The sequence below is a fragment of the Clarias gariepinus genome, chromosome 26 (genome assembly GCF_024256425.1).
Source record: "Clarias gariepinus isolate MV-2021 ecotype Netherlands chromosome 26, CGAR_prim_01v2, whole genome shotgun sequence".
Lineage (NCBI taxonomy): Eukaryota > Metazoa > Chordata > Actinopteri > Siluriformes > Clariidae > Clarias > Clarias gariepinus.
The window spans coordinates 9,193,278-9,214,464 of NC_071125.1; the positions used below are offsets into that span (position 1 = coordinate 9,193,278).

At 38.4% G+C, this 21,187-nt stretch overlaps 1 protein-coding gene across 1 annotated transcript; it reads right to left on the reverse strand.

Annotated features, from left to right (window-relative positions):
- Positions 1-1,833: 1,833 nt before the first annotated feature.
- stx17 (syntaxin 17) lies at positions 1,834-19,928 on the reverse strand. The gene is made up of 8 exons (XM_053488229.1): positions 19,818-19,928; positions 18,248-18,450; positions 15,895-15,960; positions 9,395-9,614; positions 9,211-9,320; positions 9,075-9,125; positions 4,452-4,538; positions 1,834-2,689 (listed from the first exon to the last, which is right to left on the reverse strand). Exons 2-8 carry the CDS (start codon positions 18,368-18,370, stop codon positions 2,456-2,458), a joined length of 891 nt encoding a protein of 296 aa, XP_053344204.1. The 5' UTR covers positions 18,371-18,450; positions 19,818-19,928; the 3' UTR covers positions 1,834-2,455.
- Positions 19,929-21,187: the final 1,259 nt, after the last annotated feature.

The window sequence follows — 21,187 nt, forward strand, 5'->3', positions numbered from 1 at the left end:
AAAAAATAAAAATAAATAAATAACAACAAGGTGGTACTGTGCATATTAACACATGTGGAGGTAGTGACAAACCTTAAAATAAAAAAAGTTATAAATATTTATTCATTTTTTTTAATAACCACAATTTTTTTATTATTATACCAAAGCTTACTTGGCAGCAATTAAAATGTTTCGTTAATTACTGAATGATGTATGTTTATTTGTTTAGTTAAATCTTTTTAGTTACTCATCACATTACAGCAGCTATAAAATGTCAGTCCATCACAAGTCTTTGTTTTTTCCCTCTAAAAAATTAATAAGAGCGGAAAATAACAGCTCGTCACATCACAGAGACGTCTTGAAGTGGTTGCAGACCTACTGACTGTTACAAAACCATAAATTTCATAAATGTTTCCACCAACCTTTTATACTGTTGTTAATACCACTAATGTATGATGAGAAGTTCTATACCAAGTTTTACAGCTTCACAATTTCGAAAGTACTTAGTAATAAGTATGCAAAATGCACATGTAGGCATCTAGTGGGACGGCTAAACTCCTCACGTGGAATCCGTTATTTGTAAATACAGAAAGATGCATAAAAAAATCCATATCTCAGGATAAACAATAGTTAATGATTAAAACATTAATAATTAGACATTTAGGCTTAAATATGTTGGATGAAATATCAGCAGAAAACATCCAACATATTTAAGCCTAAATGTCAACACTTTTTATGGTAATAAATTGTATAATGTTAGTTCCTGTTTCTAAACACTCTGAGGTAACAATACTACCTAATCATCTATTTGCATTACTTATAACATTTCATTGCAAAGATATTGTCAAGCTGTTGCTTGCAATTTGGCATAAACTGCAAATGGATGTTGTTGATTTCTTGTCCATTACTTGCCTGTACACCTTAAAAAAACAGCGGCTTAGAATTTAAGCATCTCTTTAAACCCTGTGTAAAGACTTGGAATTGATTTGTAGTCTGACATTTAAATACGTAACTTCATTTAAATAATTATTGTGATTAGGCCTGTCACTGAAATCAAACTTATGATTAACGATGAAGCTGTCGATTCAGCCGACGTTATGCCGCATAAATACCATAACTGTAGTGTAATAATGTGTATTCAAACACTGCCTGGGCAAAAAAAGGTGCCATTTCAGAAGGGCCAAATTAGGGACCTTCAAAAAGTGAAAATCAGCAAAGATAGAACTAAAATGTCAACCTTGTGGAAGAAATGTGGTCAGAAAAAAAAAAACAATAATTACAAATGACAATGTGTATATATGTAATATTCCCGAACCATAGTCCAAACCATAGTGCAGGGGTAGCTCAGTGGTTAAGGCATCAAAAAAAAGTTTTTAATTTTGCTACAGAGCATAAAGATTGGACTTTGGAGCAATGGGAAATGGTTGGGCAGGTCAGGGTTAAGAAGGCAAGCTCACGAAGAGATGTACCCATCATGCATAGTGCTCACAGTACAAGCCTTTGTAGCAGTGTTATGATCTGGGTTTGCTTCAGATGGTCAGGTCGAGACTCAGCATTGTTATGTGGCAATAAAACTAAATCAGCTGACGACTTGAATCTACTGAATGACCACGATATCACATCAATGAAGTTTTTTTTTGTTCCTGATGGCACAGGCATATTCCAGGACTAAAATTATAATAGTATGGTTCTGGAAAAATATTAAGACTGAGCAAAATATATATTTCTTTTTCAGCCAGACAGTGTAACTCGATTTGTTTTAAACATACCTATTCATGTATAACCTGAATTTGTTTGCATGTTGTTTTCCGAAATGTTAAAAAAAAAAAACAAAGAAGAAAAACACAAAACCTATTGCTGAGGTATCCAAAACTGTATTACAGTTATCTACAAGAATTCTTTATGTACAGGTTTTTAGTAAAAATGGCTAAATTACAAGACAAAAAACAAAACATTTGTAGACACGACACAGATCAAAAATAGTGACTTAAAAGAGTATTGTTATAGAGATATGATGTTCATGTGATCAACAAGCTGAGAATGTTTAATGTGCTTTAGAGCTTCTGTACATATGATTTTAGAATCTAATGATTTAATGATGACGCTCAAAAATAATTTCTAAATTCTTATGTAATAGTAGTGACAGGCCTATTTGTGATTATTTGTCTAATTATCGTAACCTCCGGCACAGCTCCATCAATTAAACACCCCCCCCCTTTTTCTTTTCTTTTTTTTTTTAACCACACCTTAAACCCTCACACATAACCATCTGATGAACGGTCACATCGTAATCGCAAGAACATTACATTATTACACACTCTTTGGGAATTGTTGTTTTGATGCAAAAAACAGTCTATTTAAGGCAACAGCGTTAAGCAGTGATAGTCTATAGAAGTGTGTTATAAATACCAGCGTCGTTTCCGATTTAAATGTGTCTCGGTACGGGATTCCGCTCTCCCTGTCAGGAGCAGGTGTGTTATTGTGCATGCTCGTGTTCCTGCTTAGTGTCGAGTCGTTGAAGCTGCAGCTCCACTCTCTCTTTCTTCTTGCGCTGGATGAGGTTTCCTCCAGCGAAGCCCAGCAAGCCTCCTCCCACTGCGGCTGCCACGCCGGCCACTTTAAACCCCGCCAGCAATCCGAGTGGCCCGGCCAGGACGGTGCCAACCACTGCACCTGCTACAGGCAACACTGCCAGGCTTGAACGCACTGCCTACACACACACACACACACGAGGACAGAATCAACTTTCAACTCCAAAAATATCAAGAATATTTTCATTTTCTTATTCTACTGTTATATTATAATGACTGCACACATTTAAACAAACATGCGTAGTAGATTTCTTAGTAGGTACTTTCTCATATTTAGTCAAAGTAACGTCTTGCGTTAATGGACAATGACATAATCGTCGTATTATTACTTGGCCAGGGTGATATGGCGGCGGATCCGAAATCTATAACAGAAACCGTGACCCCGAGGGAGGAATAAGCCCCTGACGGAACGCTAGTCCTTCGCAGGACACCAACGCACATTCGTACCAAGGGGCAATTTAGGAGATATAACACCGCTAACTTGTTTACGAGGAAACCCACAGAGAGACAGGCAGAACGTGTGAAACCATGATCTGAGCTGTGACTGAAAACAACAACTACTGACTTATCCACATCATCACAGAGGACATGCTTACTAAGGGCGACCAGGTGTTTGCAGAGGTGTATGCGTGGGTTAGGTGTAGGCACCAGAGAGTCTCTCAATAACTATATGACTGTAGATTAAACCCTTGACCTGCGACATTAAGTGACATCATTCAACAAGAGAAACCGATCAGCCCAAACTGCATAATTAGACATACGTTGGTGTGTCAAACATACAGGTTTAATTTTTTATTTCATTGGTGTTCAATCCAACAAACAAAACCTTTATTCTGCTCTTATCTTTTTCATCTCTCCATCCTTAGAAGTCTCTCTTTAAATGACATGATGAACCATGATGTTACTCTGACACACCGTTTCCACTGACTACGATAGAGCTGCTTCAGGAAATAGTCAGCAAACTTCTAACAGCCAAAGCATGATGCAATCACATATATCAGATAGAAGAGTTTCCTAATGTGTGACGCAACAGTAAGAGGAGAGAATTTAACGAGCTTTACCTTCTAACTTTTACGGTCTGACATTAAATTGTTAAGCGGCTAGACCAAGTGCACTAATCTTTTTTTATTGCTCGTAGCCACTCTGTTCTTAGATGGCTAGCTAACTTTGAGAGCACTCTATAATAAGTTTTATATAAGCTGGCATTATACCAGGAGGCTAACAGTACAGGGGCACAAGGTGATGAGTGCCACAGTGCCTCGAAAGCTCTGAAAGTCCTGAGGCAGCACTTTAAGAACTGAGATATATAGTGTGTGCGTGTATGCTCGCTTGTGTGCCTCCTCCTGTTTCTTTTAGCTGAGCCACTTTTAACACACACACACACAACTGAAACACAGTACTTAATGGAACCACATCAACTCAGACATATTTCAGTTCTAACTGAATCAATACAACACACACACTCTGTATACTTCAGTTCTAACCTCTCCGCTGCTCACCATCTCCGGTATGTGTGTGTGTGCGTGTGCGTATTGAACCCTCAGCTGGAGCTCAAAGCAGTCTTTAGACACACTTTTCCACCCTTTAGACCTCTGTTCACTCGCACAGTCACAAACTCATCGACTCTCTGCGAGAGGCCGACACAACACACATCGATTCCCTCGGCTGCACGCCTTTTACCGACCCCGCGAACCCTCTCTGGCTCTCTCTCCCCACCGTTCTCCGTTCCTCCCGCCCTCTTCCGCCCTCCTTATGCTCTTAATTGCCACTTCCTTGCACGCCGGCGTGGATCGATGGCCCGATGGAGTTGCTAGGCCTCGGCTGAAGCAGGGGGCTGGAGTGAGATCGATGCCCCAGCGGGAGCCGCCTCTCTCTCCTCACCTTCCCCAGGCTGCGGGTCCCCTCCTCCACGTTAACCGCCGCCGCAGTTACGTTGGCCTCGATGCTGTCGATCTTCTCCTGCTGTGTCTGAGACGAGACGGGAGAGGAGAAAGTCATGGGATTTGGGGAAGAAGAAAAGAAAAAAAACACATGCATGTAAAATCTCATACATGGTTCTTACACACGAACATATAAGAAGCACTTATCTAACACAGACCACCAGCTGAACCATAAAGATGTGTGATAGACTTAAAGTATTACATCTCATAACCTTTGTGATAAACAGTCCTTATTATATATACTATAAAGGAGTATAAAACATGTCACTGCATATTATCCCGCAAAAAAGGTTAAATTCTGGATTCTGATTGGTCAGACAGTATTTAAACTTAGTTTTGGAAAATTTACTATATTAACGCTGATTTTAATATGTTATCATTTCTACAGTAACAACTAATTTACAAAGACTGGTATTGGATATAATGGTAACAGTAACTTAACCTAATTCCACATAGATTATTGTTTAATAAATTGAGAATTACATCATCATGAGATCTTTAATTTTTGTTATTTTCAACCTTGTACATAAATACTGAAGATATCCAAACTATGAAGAACATATATGAACAAAAAAATTAATAAACAACCCAGATTATGTTTTATAAGGCACACACATGGCATTCTCTCATTAGATTCATGATCGTCACCTAAAATGGTTTTTAATTCACAGACGTGCCTTGTCAAGAGCTAATTTGTGACACTTCATGCCTTCTTAATGTGGTTTAAACCATCAGTTGTCTTGTACAGAGGACGGGATGAGTACGGAGTCAATAGCCCTATTACTGCTACTACAACAAATCCATATTATGGAAAGAAACACTCAGTTGAGTAACGAGAAAAGACAGTTCATCATTAATTTAAGGAATGAAGGTCAGTCAATCCTAAAAATCAGATTGACTGTATATAATATATTCAAGAACATTGAATATATCCCCAAGTGCAGGCACCAAAACCATTCCAGGAAAGCAAAACCAAGAGCTACCTCTACTGCAGAGGATAAGTTTATTAGAATGATCAGCCTTCCCAGCGTTCAAGCGGCAGACATATTTCAACATCCACTGTTCAGAGATTGCGTGAGTCAGGCCTTCATGGTTAAATTGCAACAAAAAAGCCATTACTTTAGAAAGAACATCAAGCAGATGTTGGCTTGGGCCAAGAAATGCAAGGCATAGACTTTAGATCACAGGTTATGAGTGTAAATTTGAGATTTTTTGTTCTAACCTCAATGTCTTCATATGACATATACAGAGGGTGAATGGACAATTCCTGAATGTGTGGTCCCCACTATAAAGCAAAGAGGAGGTGGTGTGATGGTGTCGGGGTGCTTTGCTGGTGACTTGGACCAGCATTTTGCAACGAGATGCCATTCTATCTGGTTAGCGCTTAGTGGGACCATCATTTGTTTTCCAACAGGTCAATGATCCCAATCACACCTCTAGGTTATGTAAGAGCTATGTGTCCAAGTGAAGGAGAGTGATATCAAGTGCTTCAATCAATGACCTGGTCCCCACAATCACCCAATGTAAATCAAGTTAAGATGTTTTGGGGTAAGTTGGACCAGAGAGTGAAGGTAAAGCAGCTAACAAGTTCTCAACACTGCTTGGAATTCCTTCAAGCTTGCTGGAAAACCATTTCAGGTGACTACCCTATGAGGCTGACTGAGAGAATACCAAGAGTGTGCAAAACTGTCATCAAAACAAAACATGGCTACTTAAAAGAATATTGAAAATATTAAAAATATTCTGGTTTTTTTCCGCCTGTTTTTGCTGACTACATAATTCCATATTTATTATGTCATTGTTTTCAGTATTAACATTCAATGTGGATAAAAAATAAAAAGTGAACAGAAGGTTCATCCAAAAGTTTGACTAGAACTGTACATACTATACCAATCATCGAGCACAAACAGAAAAGATTCTCAGTGCCAATATCAAAATCATATCGCACAGCATTACTTAAGACCAATATAAATCAGTAATTTATACACATTAAAATAAACCACTTTTTTTTTTTTCCCACTGACTGTTTAACCTCAGTATACGCTAATCCCAGGTTTGACCCATAACACACTTAACAAAGCCACACTGATATCACTCTCCAAACTCCCCCTCCTGCCCCATCACACACAGCTTGGCCCTGCTCTCACACCCACACCCCACAGACACACCAGCAGCACTGTGTGTGTGCTGGGGCAGGAAAAGAGGGTGGGGGGAGTCGGAGGGGCCAGGGGGCAGGGAGTCGGTCAGAAACCTTATGAAATATTCAAAGAGTGGCAGCTGTCTCTCTGTCTCAATCAGCGTGAGCTCGGAGTAATCGCTGCACGCGGAAACCACACACACACTGTGTCCATAGTGTTAAATCTGCATTAATTTGCCATCCTGCACTTCTGTGTTTTATGCTCCTATTTGTGCCATTTCTCTGTGTGTGTGTGTGTGTGTGTGTAAATTTCAGAAATAATTCACATCATTTGCTTTATGTAAGGCAACTTTTTATATCAAAAATATATTAGCATGCAACCAAATGTGTATATGCATATACCTTAATATACACACTACAGTATTTCATGTTACTAATCTTTGCCCATTATAATACGCACACAAGTCTTTTAAGTTAATTTCCTTTAAAAAGTTAAGTATGCGTTTCTATGTAAGGATAAAGCACTTTGCGCCCATGGGGCTGTAGCACCAAAGGAAGCAATAGAGATATTTACTTAAATTTGCAGTCAGACACACATGTTCTCCTACAAACACACACACACAAACACCTCTGTAAGCATAAAGGAAACTTTATACTTGTACGTGTCTACGGAACAGGATAAATCAGGGGGGAGAAATTAAATGATTAAGCTCATTCTTGAAAACTATTAAAGAAAACAATCTTTAACTAAATGTAATTATTTTCACATACTGTACTACACTTATGCAAAAAGTCTACAAAATGTACACCAACATTATTCATCATACGCTTACTGTTATTTTTCTGTGCTTATATTGGGTCATTGTGCCCTATTACCGATTATTATTATCTTACACCCTGTGTAGTAGAGATGGGAATCACTAATGATCATCCAATATGATATAATTACGATATCGAGGTGCCGATTCAATTTGTATTGCAACTCTGTAACTATCATGAATTTATAAATATCTCAATTTGATATTATTTTTTTTCTTCAGATTTTGCTACCAAAAAAAAAAAAAAAAAGATTTTGTTGTTAATGTGACGATACTTGAATTGCAAAATTTTTAAATGATCAGACGTATACACAGCCATTATTAAACTTATTACGTAGTTCTCTATAAAATCTTCCTTTCTTCCTCATGCTGTCTCTCAGGACCAGGCACTAATCAGCACCGTCTGCTTTCAACCTGGAGAGACCCTCAGGAGAGCACTGATGCGCACGCGCACACACACATACACACACACACACACACACAGAGACCTCTAGGGCGCACTTTCAGCTCTGTGTGTTTGAGCTTTTGTGTGTGCACATGTTTGTGTGTGTGTGTTTTACAGCATTTACAGGCAATAGGCCTCATTTTGTGAAACTCAGTTTTTTTATTTAAGTAAATCATTCTCACGAGTATTTACATACAAAATGTGCTATATTTACCATCATGTATCTCTAATGCTTTTTTATTCCCCATGAGGGATTCATAAATGTTTATCAAATCATATGGGTGGGGATAAATTAACTACAATTGTATATAGAGAATAGGCTCACAAGGTAAAAATCAATAAACTAAATGGAGATTTTATTCATTTTAATGAAACCATTTGGATCTCTTAATGCAGACAAATTAGACTAGTCCTTATTTAGTACAAAAGAGAGGGACCCCTTCAAAAACTCGTTCGCGTTTTTGTTGTTCTCGGCTCGCTGTGAGCTTTACCTTATACAAAGTTTTATAGGCGTCACTACATAAAAACTTGCTGCTCCCTGAATACGCTTAGTTAAATATAGTGAATAAGTGTTAATCTACGGATATTAAAAGAATCAGGTAAACTAGAACTTTTTGCAACGTTGTTTAGAACCGACCTACATTAAGAAAAACATTTTAACAAAAGATTGCTCAGTAATATCATGTCTTATTTGATTCCTTTTTATGGTTCCTTTACCTAGAAAACACAGCAGCTTAATTTTCCCGAAGGCCTGCCAATATAGAGCTTCAACTCAAACAGAGCGTGTAAGGTGTGTGTGTGTGAGAGAACCCTTGTGTGTGATAATAGCGAGTAGATCGTCCAGATTCTCATTAATCCTTGCTGGTTAGCGCATGGCTGACGGACTGTCACTGATGTCTGTGTCTCTGCTCAATCACACACACACACACACACACACACACACACACACACACACACACACACGTGCCCACTTTGATGGGATCAATACCTTCTTGTTGGCTCTCAGAAGACAAGAGGCCGTCTGTCTGACAGCTCCTGCTAACCCTTAACGTTTCTGTCACTACACTTTATCAAGCCCTTCACACACACACACACACACACACACTCAATAAAAACACACACTTTAAAAATACTGACACGCAGTTTAAAGGAGCTGATACTCACATGCACGAGGGAGCAGAACTCTTTCACTAACCCATTGAGCTCCAGCAGGTCCTGAGGAAACACACACACACACACACAAAACCTTATTACACTGAGACATAGTAAATGTTAGCGTGTTGTTATGAGCGCACTGCACCTCTTCTAACGTGTCCCAAGATTCTGCAGCGTTCTGTTCAGCTGGAATGGTGGGCAAATAATCTTGGATTTGAGTGACAGGTGACTCAGCCCCGCCCACATCTTCTTCACCTGAAACACAGCACAAATTCCATAGTAACACACAAAAAAAACATTAACCCCAATAACACACTTCACAGACTCACTATATGCTGAGTCGGAGCCGGTGTGAGCGTCCGTGCTGTACGTTTGAGGTGGGTGTGGCCCTGGGTGATTGACAGTGTCCGAACGAAGCTGCAGGAAGTCTTGAGTTGCGACTGAGGCGCGCTCTCGGATTGGCTGGACGAGTTTCTCCAGCGCAGGTGCTTCGGAGCTGCGGACTCGCTGGCACAACTTGTCCATCTCGTGAAGGTTCGAGCGCAACTGCTGCAGAGAGGAGAAGAAGAGAATTATAGCCTACATGATTAGTTTGATATACAAGATCACTTTAGGTTAAAAAAATAAATCAATAATGCAAAATAATGTTACTTTCCGTTTTGGGTGTTTAAATTGCATTAGATTATTCAGTTCCATGACTAAATATACTCCAGAATTCAAAGGAAAGCAACTGTCTCATGATTTTATTTAAAATAAAAACGTCATTAAAATAAATTCAAAGCTCTGTATTTGGGTCAGTGGACCAATTTTAAAGTCAAATAAACCCAATGGCCCAGGGCAGGGTCACAGAAATGCCCCAATCTGGGTTATGTTTCACCCAGAACTTTTTTTTTTTTAGTGCCGACAACTCTGATAATAATAACAGGGTCTCATCTCTGCAAGTGTGTTTTATACTTACATTTACATTTAGGCATGTGGCAGACACCCTTATCCAGAGGGACTTACATTTATATCTTATCATACTTCTGAGCAGTTGAGGGTTAAAGTCCTTAACCACTGATCCACCCCTGCCCCTCTGATCGTTTTACATCAAATGTGGTTCAATTGGGCAAGTTCATCAACTTCTGTTTGCTCTTGGTGTATGTTCATTTACCCTTTTCACTATTTATTCCCCGTTATAGATAGCACTGTAGGAAACGTATACGTCAGGTAGATTTTATTCCCACATTTAAGCAATATCACATATAAATATAGGCATGAGGGTGCACGTAACGAACTAACCACAACTGACAGAGCTGGCAACCAACAGTTTATGTAATTAACTGGGGTGAAAGTAGTTTTAAAGCCAAAAGGTGAGGAAAATAAACCATGGTGGTGGTTGGCAGTCGTATAAATCGCATGGGTTTGTCTTTATATTGCCACTTATTCTGCTTAAGCATATCAGCTCATATTTTCAAATGAACACGGTGCACAAATTTGATCAGGGGTTGGTGATCAATTTGGGCCATAAATAAAAGAACACAGGTGGTTCAGTGGCAATTCAGAACACCAAGGGCCAAATTGGAATGGCTAGACAACTGGGTCAGAGCAAATCCAAAACTCCAGCGTGATGTCCCCAGTCTGTAGTGGGGACACAAACAAAAAGCAGTTCAAAGAAAGAAAACTGGTGAACTGGCAACAAGGTCATGGGCCAAGGCTTACTGATGCACACGTGTAGTTTGATCTAGTAGAAGAGCTACTGTAGTTCAAACTGCCGAAATGATTAATGCTGGTTTCTGTAAAAATGTGTCAGAACACACAGTACATCACTGTTTTGATGGCAGAGGGGGGATCTACACATTATCATGCAGCCAGACGGTGTAAATTCCCTGGGATATACCCCAGGCTCCACATGACCATACAGAAGACAAGCGGTAAAGACAGAAAGTTAATGGATAGATAATATAATTAAAAACTCCTACAAGATATCAAACACATCATTGGTCAGTGTTGGCGCTTCTAAGACACTTTTACTCAACCTTCCAACAATGAAGCATGATAGATAAAAGAAATGCAGGGTACTGGGATGTCCATGTGCGATCAGTCAGAAACTGACACCCTTCTGTGTTTACTTTGATCTACATAGTCTTCTTATGTAAATTAACCACAATCTAAAACAATACCTTGATATTTCCAAGATCTTTGAAGCATAAAGTACTGTGAGAAGCCACCCCGCATTTTTTCATATTAATTGAAATTAAATTATGTAGATTAAATGAAAACAAATGTTTTACTGTGACAGGCTGCAACGTGACTAAAGATATTGCTTGTTTAGGTACCAACCTCAGCAGCAACCTCATTTCCCCTTTTGCCTCTTGTCCAACCATGATCCGTTATCATCTGTCATCATCTGCATCTCAATAGTTCATGTCAAGTTAAATGTTTTAGTTTTTATCAGTGATTCATAGATCACCGTGTGGTTTAAAAAAAAAAAAAAAAAAAACATTCTTCTTGAAAAAAAGTGAAAAATGTGCCAAAAGAAGAAGAAGGAAAAAAAAACTTATACTGTAGGAAGCCTGGAGAACTTTCCCTCATGACATTAAAAATACAAGAAAGTCTGACTCTGGAAGCAAAATATAAAGAAACGAGAGGGGCTCAAGACTTCCGTAAACATCTTAATGACTGGGGGGTTTTGAGTAAACCGATTTTCTGTTCCTTTTCCCAGTGACAAGAAACATGTTGAACTCCATGGTCCATCCTAGATGCATTTATGAGATACACATATGTTATGTGTGTTACATTATGATTCTACTGAAAACTGCGCAGGAGTGTCCTTTTAAAACATACACACACACGCACACTCAAATACTCCCACAACATCATCATGGGGACCACAGATCAATCCAGCAGCCCCCGGCCAAGAAGTCAAGGGTCAAAAGTGGTCCAATCAAACAGTTCCACTCTAGTGCTCTCATTAAAGCCATATGTGCACACTCACTGTCACATACAAAACTGCTCAATTACAAAGACTTACTGTACCACACACACACACACACACACACACACACACACACACACACACACACACACACACACACACACACACACACACACACACATAAAGCAAATGAAAACTGGGCAAAAAGCTCAGTTAGAGGTCAAAAGGTAAGCACCTAATATTCACACATGCACTCAATTTGCTTTTTATTTCTCTCTTATGTGGGCACATGAGGAGATATGCATCATCTCTCTCTCTCTCTCTCTCTCTCTCTCTAGAGAGGCACTCAAACAGTATCTTCACTATATCTTTGTGTCATCAGCCATCTACGCTACATACACCTACAGTGTTAGACAGAGGAAAGCTCTCTGGGGTCTCCAGAGGAAACAGCCCAGGTGCCAAGGTCACAAACACGCACACACTCATGCACATACACACCTTACACTCCTGCTCCCTCTGCACCTGGAACAGACTATAAGACACTCTACCACTGGGTTACATGCCTGTCTAGGCCATTTCTAAGAGAACAGGCATGAGAGAAACATCTCGCACATCGAGGAACACACTAGGGAGTTACACACATTACCTGTCAACACACACTACCCAAGAACAGATAATCCAAAATTCTTTTCTAGCAGCAAGCATGGAAAGTGGCAGATAAAAGATCAGTTATGATGGAATTTCTTTAAGTACTGTACTTTTTTTACATCTATTCTGAAATATGGTATTTTGTCATGGATGTCAGTAAACCAAGTTAGTATTGGTGTCATGATAGATTTTATTTTTTTTTTTACAGTACTGATACCATCATTAATTCTATTAATATTTTTCATACCTTTTCTCTAAATCAAAAGCGCTAGATTTCTACAGATTATATTATGTCATTCTATCAGACAAGATTATGTCATACTGCCAGATTATTTTCAAAGGTAAACTGTATTAATTGAGTTTGATTTATTAATTTTTTTGCAATTTTTTGTTTTGAATATTTTTTTTTCACGAGCTTACTTGTGAGTTTTATGAGGCACAATAAGTTTATTCACTGCCCAGAGTCGCATTAATTTCTCTTCAAGATCTTGTATTGATGATAGGGGTCATACTCTGTGTAAATAGTCTTCTCCAACACTTCCCAAGGATTTTTAATAGAGTTTTTTTTAAAAGGTCTGGACTTTACGATGGCCAATCCGTGTGTGGAAATTATGTCTCGTGCTTTCTGAACCACTTTTTCACAATTTAAGCCCGATATATCCTGGCATCGTCATCTTGGAATATACCAGTGCCATCAGGGAACAAAAAATTAATTGATGAAAAAACCTGATCATCCAAAATATTCAGGTCGTCAGCTGACCTCATTTTTTGGACACGTTATTGTGGAAACTAGACCTGAACAGAATATAACACTGCCTCCACAGTCTTGTATGATAAGCACTATGGGTAAGAAGAGAAGTGGATGAAGTGATGCACCACTCTGGAACAGGGTGAGTCAGGAACCCATTAGACCACATGACCTTTTTCTAATGCGCCATAGTCCATTCTTCATTCTCTCTAGCTCACTGATAAGGGGCTTCTTTGAGGCTACACAGCTGTTTAGTCCCAATCCCTTGAATTCTCTTCACAGCTGTTGTTCTCCTGTTTTTTTTTTTTTTTAAGTAATATCCGATCTTGCTCATTCAGGATGTTTTTCCAACCACATTTCTTCCTCAAAAATAATGGTTCATTACTATCCTTCTAGGTTTTTAATAACGTGTTTTTCTGTTCTCAGACCAATTTTGCCAGTAATTGTGTTATTTGCTTGATGCAGGAGAATAATTTACCTCATCTAAAACAAGGTAACATCTTTGCCACGATCACAGGATTTGTCTTCTGACATGGTTGTTTAAAAAAATTAGAAGCTACTCACTGCATCAGGTAAGGTTAAATAACTTGATCTTTCAGCTGAAAGATATTGATCACTGCAGTAATTGTTCAATGGAAGACACTTACAGTACCTATTTACTTAATTAAAGCCAGGTGGTGACTTTGTTTTTTGGGCCGGGTAAGAAAGAATCACAGTACAGTCAATGTCCAAATATAAACTCTACCACACTTTAAAGCAGTGCATGCACAGTGCTGGCTCCTGTGTTTAGGTGCTCACCTTTTTTCACCAACTAAAATATCTTAATATTTTACTTCGGGCCCTCTCTTTGCTGCTGCCGTATCTTAAAGTCTAGTTTCTGAATATGACAACAAAGTCCTCTGCTTTCCTGCTTGTGATTCATTTTAGCACTACCTGTGGTCCACTACATCACACCCAACGTCACACACAACATAACTCATGTCAGCACAGTGCTTAAGACAAACTATTTCTTCTCAAGTTTTACTGAAAAAAACAACAACTCTTTTAGGGGATTTTTGAGAGCTATTTGAACTAGTGCTACCTTTCCTGATTTCCGCCTCCAGACCGTAGTCGGGGAGTCCCCTTCTCTCAAAGCTCCAGGGCTGGAGTATGCTAATTTGCTTCCACGTTGGGGGTAATTTCCAGGTTTTTCAGGTCTTTTCCCTTTACTATGATTAGTCAGACAAGTATACTGTAGGTTAGTAGACAAGAAAAGTCAGAGACCATCTTTCTCTGCAAGCTGCAAAGGCTGAAAGCCACATATGATCCATTATATCACCTATTATTATATCCCACTTCTCTAACTTGTATAGTTGGACAAAAAAATTTGGTAACCCTCAGTCTGGTCAGCCATTCCTAGAGATACTGCTAAAGGCAAAAGACCTTGGTTTCTCTCAGGCGCTTCGAAAGCGTTTCATGAATGAGGTGTACTATTCAGTGCTACAGTAGCTTTCTTACTGCCATGGAAAGACACCATCTACACTGAAGGCGTGTGTGAACCACTGAAACACGTCTTGCAGCACATCTTGCTAAAAGTTCAAAAAAATTTATCCACCACGCTCACCCATCTCGTTTTTGTCCCCATATCCCCTTATTAGCCCAAACAAGAAGCCAAAGTGAAATGAGTCTCACTTAAGGACTGTCTTTTTGCTAGCAATCGATGCAGCAGAGAGTGGGGGAGAAATGTGATCCTGGGGAATAACTTGTCGATGGCAAGAAGACTCTGGTTCAACACTGTGGTTAACCCCGGTGCTTCTGCCTGAAGCCAAATCATCTAGTTTACTCAAGCGATCTACTGATCAAAACAGCATTCCATGAAGAGAGCGATATTCTCAGTTATGGTCAGATATTCCTCCCATGGTGCTCCACTGTCTAAAGAGAGATTTGTCTACCAGTGGATTTGATCTTACTGGTTTTTAGGAGGGCTGGTCTAAAGGTCTAAACTGATGCTACCTGGGGATCCTCACCTACATTCTTTATATTCTACAAGCGAATCACCCCAATAGATGTCGGTCATTTGGAGTTAGACCTGCCGTGATAGGAATGCCTCAATAAGCTTTAATCCTACTCAACAATGCATGCAGACTTGCCCATGATTGGAACTTGCTGCTAGTTATGGATCAGCATAGTACCAGTCAAGTTTGGATTTATTTCTACATTCTAGAACAATATTGGATTTCTTTCAAAATGATGAAATTTTACGTATGTACATTATGTAGTTGTTGTTTTAAGGCATGAAAGTCAGCTGTTCTGGAATAGTTATTGCAAGAATAGTTTTGTCGAATGCATTTGCAAAACCCATCAAGCACCATGATAAAACTGGCTCTCATGAAGACCATCCCAGAAAAGCAAGACCAAAACTTACCTTGGCTGCAGAAGTTCATATCACCACAGCACTTTAAAGTTAGCCCTAGAAATCACTGATTAACAAACATTACTTTATATTAGAGCCGTTATGAAGTGTTTATCTATCATACCTGCACAGTGCGACTAGCGTTGATGTGCTCTTGGTGCAGTTTGTCCCACTGGCTGTTCCTGTGGAACTGCAAAGTAAAAACTGGATCAGTAATCATCAATATTTGTATGTCACTGCATTACCTACAGGATTTTACACTTACATCTATTTACACTACCGTTCAAAAGTTTTAGAACACTTGGAAATTCTTTGTTTTTGTTTAGTGATTTATTTTCTACATTCTACAACAATACTGGGGATTTCAAAACTATAAAATAACACATATGGGATAAGGTAATTACGTAACAACGAGAAAAACAACAGTTAGTTGTTATTTTAAGACAAAGAGGTTAGCCTTTCTGTAATAGTTCTTGCAAGAACAGTATTGTCAAGGGCATTTGCAAAATCCGTCAAGCACCATAATGAAACTGGCTCTCATGAAGGCCATCCCAGAAGGGCGAGACCAATACCTACCTCTGCCTCAGACATTTAGAGTTATTAGCCAGAAAAATGACCAATTAACAGCACCTCAGATTAGAGGCGTTATGAAGTCTTTACAAAGCATAAGTAGCAGACACTTATCAATATCAACTGTTCAAAGGAGATAAATGCATTTTTTGGACGCCTTCAGCATTCCTTTACAATGTAGAAAGAAAGAAAAATCAGAAACCATCATGGAGTTAGAAAGTGATCTAAAACTTTTGAACTGTAGTGTATTTTGTAGGCATTTCATGAAATGAATTGCAAAATACAATTCAACCATGGACCAAAAGCTGAGAGTTCATGATCTTGTCTTATACTACCAACAAGGCACTGACAATATGTACAGTTTGTATTTTGTGCATATGCAGTAAATCATATGTTGCCATTTAAGTTGTTAAAGAGCAATCCACCTTGAACACTTGCATACAAATCATTATAAATAATCAACAGTGTCATCTCTAACTATCTAATCATTTTGATTCATACACATTCACATTTCATACAAACTTCCATAATTTTTATTTTACTGTGTTTAAAGTGCCATACAAATAAAACTGAATTGAATGGAAGAGTGGCATCCAATATTCATTTTGTAATAAACTTATTTGACCTTTTTGCTTTTCATCATCTCTCCTTAGCATGAGAACATATTTTGCAGACAATACTTTATAATACTTTATACTTTAAGACAATACCACCCTAGTACCTGCTGACAGTGGCACTGATGCTAATTACCACTTATTTTCCCTCTACCCAAAAAGAGCACTGCAACAGAGCTTTAGTACTTTAGTCTGTCCAGCTTTATCTCCTCCCCTTCTGTGCACTCTGTTCAAACAGATCAGCTACCAAAAGCTTCTGGGCCATCAGGTTAGATACACATCTTGGCCAAGCCAACTCTCCAAATGTCTCTACCATAACTTTGTGCAAGGGCATTTTAACTTTGCATTGCATATTATAAGTCTAATGTGTGCTGTCTCCACTACTTCTATACCGGATTTCTATGAGGGGTGTTCGAATCAGGACTTTTGATTGTGCAGAATAACAGGACACAGTTATGAAAATAAATGTCGGTATATAATCCCCGGCTAAACTAATGCATTTATCCCAGTACTTTTAAGGTAGAATTTTTTTCTTGGTATGTCGGAGCAATTATTAGACTGCCTGCTACATGGCCTCCCAGGAACTCCTTTAATGACACAAACGTGTGGAAATTACTTGAAGTAATGTCAGGACGCTACAGAGGATGTGGCAATAACTCACAGCCAAGTTCCTGTAGTGTGCAAGCATTTTTTGTGAATGCGCCACTTCTGCAAGTAAGCCATTATTCAAGGATCAAGCGTTCCACTTGCTGAATGTTTACAGAAATGACTGCAATTGGCTCTGTGCCACCTCGTCTGGGATCGTCATTCACGGACATGCAACCTTCTGTAAAACGTCTGCACCATTCAAATGTTTTGCTTCAGCTAAAAGTCTCATCATCGTACTGTGCTTGAAGTCTTCTGTAAATGTCAATCAGTTTTAAGCCTTTCATAAAAAATTTCATCACAAGTCCTGTTTTGACTTGAATGCTCCTTATAATATGACAGGCACTCTTGTTTTGTATTTAGGACTATTAACTCTTATTTTGGAGGTGTTAAATTATTTCTCCTGACAATATGCGACACAAATACTAACTTATCATGCAAATAACTAACTTATCTAAACCTGTTTAAGTTCAGTTTCAAACAGTATTTTGATATCATTTTTATTTCCTATTTGGCCACCAATCTTGTCATTGCCATTTCTTCTTCATTGTTCACATATTTGCATTTGTCTAATAGAACACCCGCAGCCCTATCCTTTACACTTTGATCAATGAGAAGGTCAATGTGTCTTAGTGTGTGTGTGTTTACCTTTTCTATGTTACGCTGGTGCTTCTGAAGGCGCTCCAGGTCAGTGGGAATGACCACTTTGATGAACTTATGGATTGGCACTTCCAGACGCCGTAGCGTCATTTTGCCCCCCTCGTCCACCATCCTTCAACCTCACTGAAAACTCACCGGTTTAACCATACACTCATCCTATAGGAATAGTGTGACTCTTGAGGATTGATGCCCTGCAAGGTAGAAATGGATAATGGGAAACAGGTATCAACAACTTGACATTGTGATAATTTGAAAAAAATATTTTTCTTTGTATGTGTATATGTAAGTATTTTGAGGGCCATGATGTGATGTCATGAGATCCCTGGTCATTCAGGTCATCAGCTGACTTCATTTTAGTCCCACACAATGTTGATAAGTCTAGACCTGACCACCTAAAGCAACAACAGACCATAACACTGACTCCAGAGTCTTGTACATTGGTCACAATGAATGTTGGGTGCATCATTCCTGCGCTTCTGTTCTTACCCTGACACGCACATCACTCTGAAATAGGGTCAACCTGAACTCATTATGACATTTTTCAATTGCTCCAAAGTCCAATCTTTATGCTTTGCATCTAGCAAATTGATGCAAAAAATTTTAAATTAATAACTAAATACTTAATTTAAATAACTAAAAAGTGGTTTTCTTATGACCACACAACTGTTCCAATCCTGTTAGTTCTCATAAGATTGTGTGTGTATACAGAAACGCTTTTAATTTTACTATTAAACTAGCTATCAGTTTTACTATTGATTTTTTTGTCATGCAACTTTACAAAGTGTTTAAGTAATCTCCTTTTATGTTTTTTTTCTGTAAACATTTTTTTTACAAAAAGACAATTAACGCTATCATTTGAGGGTTTGATAATTTGTTAAAGGGTTTCTTAACTCAGTTCCAGTCATTTTAATTCATCTTCTAATTAATCTTCCTAGTTGTTTTCTTTACTTGATGCAGGCCATTAATTTAAACCTTATAAAATGTTGACTAGTATTTGTTCTTTGGTAGGTCTCTGATGTGAATTAAAGTAAGCTTTACTGACTTGCCATGTTTCCAAATACTGTACACTTATGGCTCTGGACTTTGTGTAATTTGCTCTTGCTGCAGATTATTTGCTTTCAGTTTCTTTTCTAAATAATTTAGAAATAACGACCTAGCTGTTTTTTTTGTGGCTCAAACTAACCTTTACTTTTAAATAAAACATCTTTACTTAAGCATAACACACTATTCAACATCTTAAAGAGTGTAAAGAGCATCTGACTTACACCCTAGCTGTGTTTTAAACACTTCAACAGAGGCTGTTTTTTTTCCTGCAACGGCTGAATCCTAAACACGTAACCCCTGCTCACATAGTGCACTACATGCTCACATAATCAACTATATAACCTCCTGTAACCTAGGGCGCGTGAACAGGGAAGACAGAGCAGTTTAGGATTCGCACACACTAACTCAGGCTTGCTAGTTACTAAGCATAACGAAAAGGCTGAAACTAATGATGAAAAACATGAATTTGCTCGTTGACAGCTCCCCAGCTTTAAAACATAACACTTGTTCTCACCTAAAAAACCGTTTCGGTGCCGAAAACTTTAGAGCTGATTTATGATTTTGCTCGTCGTCAAAAACTTTCAGTTTGTAAATAACGCTTTGTCTTCCTTGTGCGTCTCTAAAATATGTCCGTTACGGAAACAAGTCGCGAAGTGGAACCAAAGAAAGCGCGGAGTGTAAAGAAATCAAAATACTGAATATCTGAATAGCGTGTTTACTGAGATATTGGAAGCACAACGTAACAAAGACATTTTAACAATGCTACATTGTTACAATTAATAATAAATAATAATGTATGTCAATCCATTGATTTATTCACTTCATTAAACTCTCAGACGATGTATGTTTGGGGTCGAGGTCAACAGTTTTAAGAATGAAAAAAATATTAATCTTCACACAGTCTGCTGCTTTATTGTTTTTATATATTTTTGTCAGATGTTTTTTGTGGTATACTGAAGTATAATTACAAGAATTTGTACAAATCCAAGTGTCAAATGCTAATACTGACAGTTACATTAAGCTTTTGCAAAGAGTCAACATTAGCAGTGCTAACAAGACCCCTGCAATTCACCCTGGCATCCTGTCAATTTACTTTTGCCACATCCTGACTTATGGCATTCTTGCATAAACAATACTTGATGTTTGTCAGAATTTGTCTGAGTATTTGCCTCTTGAGGATTGACTTTCTCCATCCAAGAAGAGTTTGGTGATACACAATACCTTTTTCAGCATGATAGAGCACCTAGCCATAAGGAAAAGGTGGTTTGGTGTACAAAACATCAAGATTTTGTGTCCATAGATAGGAAACTACTCAGACCTTGTAAGTGTATCCTATTGAGAACTTGTGGTCAATCCTCAAGAGGCAGGTAAAAAAGAAAAAGCCACAAATTCTGATAAACTCATTGATTGCAATCAACATCATTGACGGCGTGCCAGGGTGAATTGCAGATTTTTTTAAGAGACACAATTCTTGTAATTATACTTCAGTATACCATAGTGACATCTGAACAAAAGATCTAAAAACACTAAAGCAGCAGATTTTGTAAAAATGTGTCATTCTCAAAACCTTTAGCCATGACTGAAAGCACAAGGCAGAGGGCACATACGATGGGTTGCCAGCCCACTGCAGAGTATATACCAATGAAAGTACATACCAATGTCACACACAGGTCTGATTCAAACATAGATTTGGGGATTGCGATCACAATGTGTACTCATAAAGCCAAAGCATGTATCAATTTTGACACTAATTCGATGATCTATTCCTTGTACTCATACTCAGAAAAATGCCCCAATACCAACATCCTAATATTGACACTGATACTACAGTATGTGATGTAATAATAACTGAAATTCCATTATGTGACGTAATGGTAACTGATA

Excerpts from the sequence above, each read along its gene's own strand:
- stx17 (XM_053488229.1), bottom strand. The coding sequence starts at position 18,370 with ATGGTGGACGAGGGGGGCAAAATGACGCTACGGCGTCTGGAAGTGCCA. Across the intron at positions 4,539-9,074 it reads AGTTCTGCTCCCTCGTGCAT|ACACAGCAGGAGAAGATCGA; the intron begins GTGAGTATCAGC and ends GTCTCGTCTCAG. Across the intron at positions 2,690-4,451 it reads GGACCCGCAGCCTGGGGAAG|GCAGTGCGTTCAAGCCTGGC; the intron begins GTGAGGAGAGAG and ends GTGTGTGTGTAG.